Source organism: Merops nubicus, unplaced genomic scaffold (genome assembly GCF_000691845.1).
Source record: "Merops nubicus isolate BGI_N331 unplaced genomic scaffold, ASM69184v1 scaffold21694, whole genome shotgun sequence".
NCBI classification, from domain to species: Eukaryota; Metazoa; Chordata; class Aves; order Coraciiformes; family Meropidae; genus Merops; species Merops nubicus.
In genome coordinates this window covers 1-9581 of record NW_008603859.1, presented here as the reverse complement: position 1 = coordinate 9581, position 9581 = coordinate 1, and the positions used below count along the sequence as shown (strand labels likewise).

Genomic DNA, 9581 nt, shown 5'->3' with positions numbered 1-9581 from the left:
AGGACAGAGACTTAATAACCCGTCTGGTTTACCTGCTGTTTTTTTCTTTTTTTATTTTATATTTTTTTTGGCCACTCCAGCAGTTAAAAAAATTAAAATACACTAAAATAAAATCTTATGTTTAAGTGGAATTTCCTGTATTTCAATTTGTGCCCACTTGCCTCTTGTCTTTTCAGTGGGTGCCTGAAGGAGACTCTTTCTCCATCTTTGTCAGTCCTCTCATAAAGCATTCATATGCATCAATAAGTGTCATGTCTCCCCCTCCAAGCTTTCTCAGGTGCTCTCAGCTTCTCCTTCTATAATGGATGCTGCAGTCTCATAGTCACAGTGGCTTGTTGTAGGGTTTGCTCCAGAATGTTCGTGTCTCCCTTGTACTGAGGAGCCCAGAAGCGGACACAGTACTGCAGGTGTGGCCTCACCAGTGCTGAACTAGTAGGGAAGGGATCACCTCCCTTGACCTGCTGCAGAGGAGTAGTTTATTGTATCTGGCTTCGATAACGACATGTTCTGAACAACCCTGCACAAGGCCACCTGTGCCTGTTCTTTATGACACCGTTGTGAACCTAACACCACCTTGCAGAGGCTGGAGTTGACACCCGTTCCAATCTTTCTGAGCAGACATCAAAAGATTGTGCTATGTTTGACGAAGGTGAAGGGCTCGTTCACTGTATTTACCTTGAAGGTAAATATGGTATCAGCAACCTGTCTTATTTTGGAATCCCACTACAGACCACTAATATATTAATTTAACTCATTCATAACATCATGGAAATGATTTGGACCCAGTTTAACAATCAGTGTGTTGTCTCTGCTCCCAGATTTCTCCACTAATGCCAGTGCAGTGTCCTGTGCTCATGCAATTGAGACCAGAACCTGATGCAGGGTACTGTGAAATGTGATGTTTAAAGCTGTTCTCATGTAGCAAGGAGGGTCTCATGCTCTTCTCATGTGAATATCAGTTTAGCTGTAACCTCATGCATCTGCTGACCTGCAGTGTTATAACAAGAACTTGTCTCAGTTGCAGTGATGGTGAGTGTTCTCCATGGCTGTTATAATTAATCCTCTTTTATTTTCTATCAGCAAAGTCAGTGGAAACGTTCCGTGAAAGTGTAAACCAAATAGAACATAACCTGAAGCTGCAAGGTCACTCCCAGGCTGACGTGCACAAAGCTGATGACAAGAAGGAGGAAAAGAAGGTTGTACACCCTTTGCTGTACCCAGACTCGGTTCTGTTCAAACGCTGGGGTGCAGGTTTAAGGGAAGAGGAGCAAACTGCTGCACAGAATCTGTTCTTAAATTATGGCTATAATGTTTATCTCAGTGATCACCTGCCTCTGGATCGACCTATCAGAGACACCAGATCTCCCAGGTGCAGTATAATCTCTCTCTACATTCACAAGGAGACATGAAATTAAAGGGAAAGGGATCTGCAGTGATTTGGACCAAGTTTTAATTTACTAACAGATCTCAATTTTCACTCTCTTTAGGGTTTTTTTATCATTTTCTTCCAAGTCTTGCTCAGTCTTGTAATACTCTGAAAGACTGAAAAGAAGTCAGTGTGGAGAAGACACTTTGGAAAAAGAACATGATGTTAGTGTTATAATTGATATAGAATTTCTAGCTGTCAGTAAAAAGGGGAAGAACTAACCACAATCTTCAGAAGATCTGAGACCTCCTGGTCTGTTTCCATTTAAGCCCCAAAGGCAGGACATCTGAAGCATGCTTTCTCTTGTCTCTTACATTGTCTTATGTAAGCCTCCTATATGCTGGGATATCCAAAGTGGTGAGTTTTAACTCATTCCCTCACCTTCACTTTGGAAAAGCACCAAAACATAATCAATTAAGAACTAAACCCCAACATTGTCAAATTCAGTCCTTTTTTTTAAGAAAATACTTGGTTTTGTTAGCTATGTTGCAGACCGTAAGTGGGGAATACCTATACTGCTTGTTAAAAGATGGCTAGAAATCAAAACAGAAGTGGCTGGAACTAATTTTTGGCCAGTGAGTCCCACGAAGGGTGAGGGAAGATTCAGCACTTGGCCTGAATCCATGGCACTCTGATATTTAGTATTGTAGGCATGACACTCTTATCTTTGTTATCAATAGCCATAACGGACTGCTGACGTATGAGTTTCCTTACAGCCTTATTTTCTCTCTCTCTGTTTCCCCCTCTGAGGATTAATTATGTAGGAAATATAGTGAGGTAAATACCTAAAGGATTAGCATGTATGTAAACAATCCACTTCATAAGAGGAAGCTGAGGGGATTTTTCCAGGAATCCATTATTTCTTGAAGCCAATAGATGGCATTTTTTAAGCAGAGTGGTGGTACCAGTGGTACTATGTACCATTATACCCAGTGGTACTGGCATAACTAGCCACTAAAAAATTCATTAGGAACAAGTATCTGTTAAAAAAGGAAGCATTTCTTTTTTCTGTCTAGTATGATAAGGTATGAGTTTTTGAAGAAGATAATAATAAGCTTTACAGGAATTAACTGTAATTATGGAAGAATGTCACAGATATACTGCAAGCCACACCTTTGTAGTGGCAGTTGCTTGTAATAAATCTGATGGAGTATTTAAGAAAAGGGTGTGAGGGGCAGAGTGAACTGCAAACTGTGCGTTAATGAACAATGTCCTACTGGAGAAAAGGGGAGTTGTCTTCCTGGCAGCCCTCTGGAAGATGTAAAGAGAAAGTTATGCAACTGGGTCCCCATTCTACTGCTTGGATGGAGCCACTTCCATCCAGGGTAGAGAGCAATGAGTTGCTCTTGACTCTGGGTGTCTGTGGGGCAGTGTTGCAGAGGAGGGTGTCAGGGGAGATGGGGCTTGTGCAGGGGTAAGCCAGCCACAGGTGCTCTGGGGGCAGCCCTGAGCAGATCTTTCTCAGAGCTATCTGGAGCAGCTGCTGCAGAGTGGCTGGAGGAAGTGGGGGACGAGTCTCTGTGGTCCCAAGGAAATAGGTGCCATGCCTGGCACTCTTCTGCTTGGCATCAAAAAGAAATACCAATACACCATAAAGATGTGTTTGCAGAGACCACCTTTTGCAGATGTTCACTCAGGCCCTTGCACTAGTGGGTGATAAAGCTAATGGAGAAATTCTAATGAAAATCTATTCAATTTGTGCACGGTTACCTATGTAGAGGTGTACCTGGAGCATTATGTAGCTTTACACAGTCTGAGTTGCTTTCATGAGTGTATTTCTAAGGGGAGGGAATGACCAGCCTGAGAACCCACCTATGCTCTGTTGTTTGTTCTAGAGTTAGTGCTTCACACGATGAAGAAATTGTCCTCACCATCTTCCCAGGGGCCAGGTTGTTAATTAGCAGAGCTGACAATTATCCCAAATATGTACTTTAAAAAAATATTTTAAAAATCTTTTGACAGTGCATAGGAAGTCCAGAGGTGTTCATTTAACACATAACTTTGTTTCAGTACAGGAAACAATTTACTCTGGGGTGCCATGGAGTTTCACAAGGCCTCATTTACTCTGTGAGGAGGATTTTTGAAGCTCTTTCAAGAATTTCTTAAAGAGATCTCTTGTCCAAGGGAAACTTTCTCATATGTCAGTTTACAAGTATAGCTAGACCTACCTTGATCATCTTCATTGCATATACAAAGGGACTATTACCTAATTTACTTTTGTCTGCTGTCAATTTTGGCCATTGTCATCTTCTGTAAATGCAAAATCCAAATTTCAATCACATGCCTCCTGCCTTGTAAGCTAATCATTGCTGGCTGAATTAACTGTGTTGTTTAGTTTCAATGTTTTCTAATAATTTTGGGTAATGGCTCTTTTTTTTCTAAGAGAAATTTTCTAAGAAAAAAACCCCAATGGTTTATAGATGTACATAACACAACTCAAATGAATAATAATTAATAATGTATAATTATCCGCTTGAGAGTCAGGCGCCTCTGCAGAGGGGTCTGAACAGGTTGGATCAGTGGGCAAAGGACAGCTGTATGGGGTTTAACAAGGCCAAGTGCTGGGTCCTGCACTAGGGCCACAACAACCCCAGGCAATGCTCCAGGCTTGGGGAGGAATGGCTGGAAAGCTGTCTTGCAGAAAAGGACCTGGGGGTGTTGGTGGACATCTGGTTGAACGTGAGCCAGCAGTGTGCCCAGGTGGCCAAGAAGGCCGACAGCATCCTGGCCTGTACCAGAAATAGTGTGTCCAGCAGGAGTAGGGAGGGGGTTGTGCCTCTGTACTCATCACTGGTGAGGCCACAGCTTGAGTACTGGGGTCAGTTTTGGATGCTGCAGGATAAGACAGATATTGAGGGGCTGGAGCGGGTCCAGAGAAGAGCGATGAAACTGGTGAAGTGTCTGGGGAACGTGTCATATGAGGAGTGCCTGAGGGAACTAGGGTGGTTTAGTCTGTAGAAGAGGAGGCTGAGGGGAGACCTTATTGCTCTCTGCAACTCCCTGAAAGGAGGTTGTAGTGAGGCTGGTGTTGGTCCCTTCTCCCAAGTAGCTAGCGATAGGATGAGAGGAAATGGGCTTAAGTTGCACCAGGGGAGGTTTTGATTGGATATTAGGAAGAATTTCTTTACTAAAAGATTGATGAGACACTGGAATGGGCTGCCCAGGGAAGTGGTGGAGTCACCATCCCTGGAGGTGTTCAAAAAACATGTAGATGTGGCACTTGGGGACACAGTTTAGTGGTCATGGTACTTTTGTGTTGATAGTTGGACTTGATCATTTTAGGAGTCTTTTCCAACCTTAACGATGCTACGATACTGTGACACTATAAAATTTAGATTTGGGAATTTGTTTTTCCACTCCTATGCTGATTTTCACTGTATGTGTTAAGCCAAACATCCCAATCCTGCCTTCTTGCAGCTGCCCTACTCTCAGATTTTCTTTGGAAACTGTGCTGAAGTTGTTTGTCTTCTTTTACAGCTGTATAATGAAAACCTATCCAAAAGACCTTCCAACACTCAGTGTTGTGCTGATATTTATGAATGAAGCCCTATCAATCATCTTACGTGCAATTACTAGTATAATTAACCGAACGCCTTCTCATTTACTGAAAGAAATCATCCTGGTAGATGATTACAGTTCAAATGGTAAGTGACCCAGAGAAGGCAAGAGTCTTGCTAATTTGTGTCCCTGTTGTGTTAGATGAATGTTGATGGCCTTTTGGCTATGCATCAAGTATGCTGCTCAAAATTAAGAAGTAAATTGAGCACAAGAAAGGAAGAGAAAAAGAAACCAAACCACACCTTAACAGCCTGAAAAGGGCAGCTAATAAGGGACAGGGTGATGCTCTGCAAGTACCTAAAAAGGTTAAAAATGAAGTGGGAGAGTATCTATGAACCCTGCCTCACCAGGCACAGTACCAAAGTAAGAGTACACTAAGAAAACTACCTCTGTAGGTATCTGAAATAACTCCCTAGAGAGCAGTGTCTTGGGTTGTGGAAAATGCTCATAGGGAAAGCAGTGAGTGCATCGTTGGTCTTTGAACTGAACAAAGCATCATAAAATCATTTGCAAGACATAGTCATGCCCCTGATCTTAAAGGTGCTCTTTTTTTCCTTGCCTGGTGAGTTGTGTTTTAGCTCTTGTTTTTCTAAGGGTTTGTAGCAGCTAGAAAAACATATCAGCTTAGGTGGAGCAAGAGTTCAAGTGAATTTCCAAAACAATGCTAGGAGGTGCCAACTTTCTAATCCTTTTCTCTGACAGTGTTTCTTTTTTTGGTGAGGGAGTCAGCATGCCTACAGTTTTTTTCAGGAGCATTTCAGATTTTTAGACGTTTATTTCTTTTTTCTTTTCCACATGGTTAGAGGATACACACAGAAATTGCTACACTAAGCGAATTGGTTGCTGTAGTGTCCCACATCTGAAGTTTCTACACACTGATGTATTTGTGTACCATTTAGAGGCCTTGCGACACTACTGTGTGTAAATGAAATTTAGGTACTTAATTGAACTCTTGGAATGGAAGCTGGTAGGCTGGTTTTCAAAATAAGCTTCTTGAATTCATGAGTACCTTAATAATCCTATTGCAAAGAATAAATCAGTTTTCAGTCTGGAACAGGGAGAAGCTAGAAAGCCATTAGCTACATAATCTCAAATTTTTAAATAGTGTTTAACTTTTTATTTTTTTTGTGTGTGTGTGTTTTTTTGTTTTGTTTTGGTTTTTTTTTGAATCATTACCATGTGGGGGCTGGTATTAGATGATCTGAAAGGACCTTTGGAAAAACACATCAAAAATTTTAACGCAAAGCATCCTGGACTGCTGAAGATTGTCAGACATCAGAAAAGACAAGGCCTAACACAAGCCCGTGTTTCTGGCTGGGAGGCATCGACTGCAGATGTTGTGGCAATTTTGGATGCCCATATTGAAGTGAACACAGCATGGTAAGATCTATGAAGACTCGAGGGCTTCTGAAGTGGAGAGAGGGACAGGGAGTGTAACTGTGTAGCTGGCACAAGCATCCCATACATGGTTCTCCTTTCTGGCCTGCAACATGTTAATGATAATATTAATAAATTATAAGTCGTTATTATATTTTTATCATTATTATAATCATTACATTATTATCAAGTTGTTTATTTTTGAGATAAATGAGATATAATTGTTTGAAATAAATAGCAAAGCAGACAGGTAACAGAATAAGCTGTTTAGTAAAGAGGAGGAGAGAAATACCTACTTTCTCCATATTTTCATTCCATTTCTAGGAAAAAAGACTTCATGCAGTAAAATAACATAAGAGTGATGTAGGTTATTTAGTTCCTCTGCCAGCAGCTTTGGACCTTGACATATACATTAGACAGCAGTAACACACAATGACTTCAGGTTTGATACTTGTTCCAGCTTTGGCTAATGTTATTTGCTCTTGCCTCTTAGCTTAATAGTGTATTGTAGTTCTCTAAGACACTTTTTGCAAAGAGAGACAAAACAAATAGCTGATGATGGGTATTTACATTCTGTTAGGTAATAATACCTATGACACTAATTTATGTGAAATCTCTTTATATTCTCTCCCGTTTGGGATGTTGAATTCACTAGCTGACTATTGTCCATGTCTTCTCTGACCAAGTTCTTTTAGATATTCCACACAAGAGTTTATTACTTTGTTACTGAATCTAATTTTTAGAAGGTACATGGGATTTTGGTTTAGAAAAGTGGTAGAGCAATATACTGAAATCACAGCACAAGCCCAATACAGAAATTGCTCCAGTCCCCTTGATTTTGGAACAAGTTCAACTTCCTGTATGACAGCTATGATCACTCCCTGTGTTTTTCTTTGAACTTGATGAGCACATCATTCTTGCCTATCTTCTCTGAGCCTTCTTTCATTGTGGGGGTTCAATGATCAGTCACACCCTTTCCCTCATACAGCAGCCATGCCATCAAGGCACAGCAAAGGAGGATGAATGATTCAACCTCAGGGCTTAGAGCACCACTCAGCGTCTCCTTCATTTGCTTTTTCCTTCTTGTCTCTTCATGCAGATAGTGAAGACTCTCTGGAACCTCTACGAAGCAGACCCAGGTAGCAATAAACCCAGCAAGTTAGGTGTGGAACTTATGGCTGGTTTGATTAGTGACAGTCAAAATATGGAAGCAGCCTAATGGAAGGGAGAACTGAGCCATGGCATTAGCAGTTTGGGTTACTACCGCTCCAAGACTGGCATAGAACTTTTTGTAGAGGCCAAAGTCAATGGTTTAAAGTAGCTAACCCAGGTTTAGAGGCAGATGGTAAAGTTTAGCACTGTTCATGACATTTCCAAGCTGAATGCATTGTGTGTTAATTTTGGCAGGGCTGAACCTATTCTGGCTCGACTAAAAGAAGATCGCACTGTTATAATATCACCAGTATTTGACAACATTCGTTTTGATGACTTTGAGCTTGTTCAGTATTCAGTGGCTGCAGATGGATTCGACTGGGCACTCTGGTGCCTTTATGAATCTTTGCCAGCTGAATGGTACGCTCTGAAAGATGAAACAGCTCCAGTCCGGTGAGTATGGAAAGCTCTTGAGAGAGAGCCAAGATGCATGATAGCCAACATAGAGCTGGTAGAGGGAAGAAAATGTTTCATGGAGGGGATAGATAACTATGAAACAGATTTCACATTATGTCTAGATAGTTGGTTTGGAAGTGTGGGTTCTTTAGCAGCTCTGAAAATCTCAGTACACCAGTTGCAGGTTGTATTACAGAATCTGCCCTGTGCTGACCCTGCCGTTGGATTTTCAGGCAATCCCCGAGTCACTGATTTTTCTGTCTTGCACTCCTTGGCTAGGAATGTGGGAGCAATATTTACTGACCACACAAGGTGAACTGTGGCCCTTCTCCATCCTTGCCTGACAATATGGAGTGAATCTCGCAGTTTTGCTGGACAGCTGCTTGTCTGAGCTGTGAGGATTTGCAGTTCATTCTTTGGAGAATGCTGGAGTGACATGATTACAGCAATCGTGGCCAGTCTTTTTCAGCTCTTATCACTTCTGTACCACACAAAACTAGAAAAAAAAAAAAGACATGAACACAATGCACACAGCTGTTATACCTAGTACTGTCTTGTTTGGTTTATGTGGCAAGATTTTGGTACTGAGGGATGCTGCAGGGGTGGCTTCTGTGACAAGGGAGAGTGAGCAGCTTCCCCCATGTTGAACACAGTCTGTTCCAGCTGGCTCCCAAGTGGACACAGTGCCAGCCAGAGCTGAGCCAGTTAGTAACACTGGTGGTGCCTCTGCAACCACATATCTAAAATATGCTAAGAAATGCTGTAGAGCAGCTGTGAGTGAGTGGAGCGAGGAAGAAATATGAGAGAAACAGCCCTGCAGACACTGAGGTGAGTGAAGGAGGAGGAGGAGGAGGTCAGGGAACCAGAACTGAGATTCCCCTGCAGTGTTGTGAATTGGCTACAACCCCCATTTTCCATCCTAATGCTCTGCTCCAGGCAGGGGGAGGAAGTAGAAAAGTGAGGAGTGAAGCTGAACTTGTAAAGAGGAGGAGAGAGGGATGGTGATTTAGTTTTGGTTTTGTCTCTCTCACTATCCTTCTTTATTTTTAATTGGCAATGAATTACTAGTCCCCAAGGTGAGCCTGGTTTACTGGTGACATTAACAGGTAAACTACCTTCCTCTCTTTATCTTGACCCATGAGCCTTTTCATCTTACTATCTTCCCCTGTCTTGATGAGAAGGGGGAATGAGAGAGTAGGTTTGTGGGCACCTGGTGGCAGCCAGCCAAACTTAATCCACCATTTTTATTTATATAAAGGGCTTTAAAATTTAATGTGTATATCCTGAGGAGGAAAGGTACCGTGAAAACATTGGAAGATAAAGTACTGTGTGTGTCAGATGAAATGGCAGATTTCTTCATTTGTTTACTAGTATACCTGGTAGCCAAGCATTGGCAATAAGGCTGCACATATACCTAGATAAAGAATTATAGGTGAAATTGGCACCTCTTTGTGTTAAAAACAATATCTATATAGTGAAGCATTCATTGCTCAGGCAGGAGAACAGAATAAGAGCAAGCCAAATGTAGGTTAAAGAATGTTTCACAATATGAAACCAGAGAAAATAGAAGTGTGTTTGGTCACAGAGAATGAGGGTATCAAAAAGATTACCA

At 41.7% G+C, this 9581-nt stretch overlaps 1 protein-coding gene across 1 annotated transcript; it reads left to right on the top strand.

The window, feature by feature from the left end:
* Positions 1–636: 636 nt before the first annotated feature.
* On the top strand, positions 637–7966 carry LOC103771531 (probable polypeptide N-acetylgalactosaminyltransferase 8; the record flags this gene model as incomplete). The annotated part of the gene is made up of 5 exons (XM_008938833.1): positions 637–682; positions 1081–1369; positions 4904–5070; positions 6181–6364; positions 7769–7966. Coding segments are annotated over exons 1-5 (884 nt in total), but the record flags the coding sequence as incomplete, so codon positions are not given.
* Positions 7967–9581: the final 1615 nt, after the last annotated feature.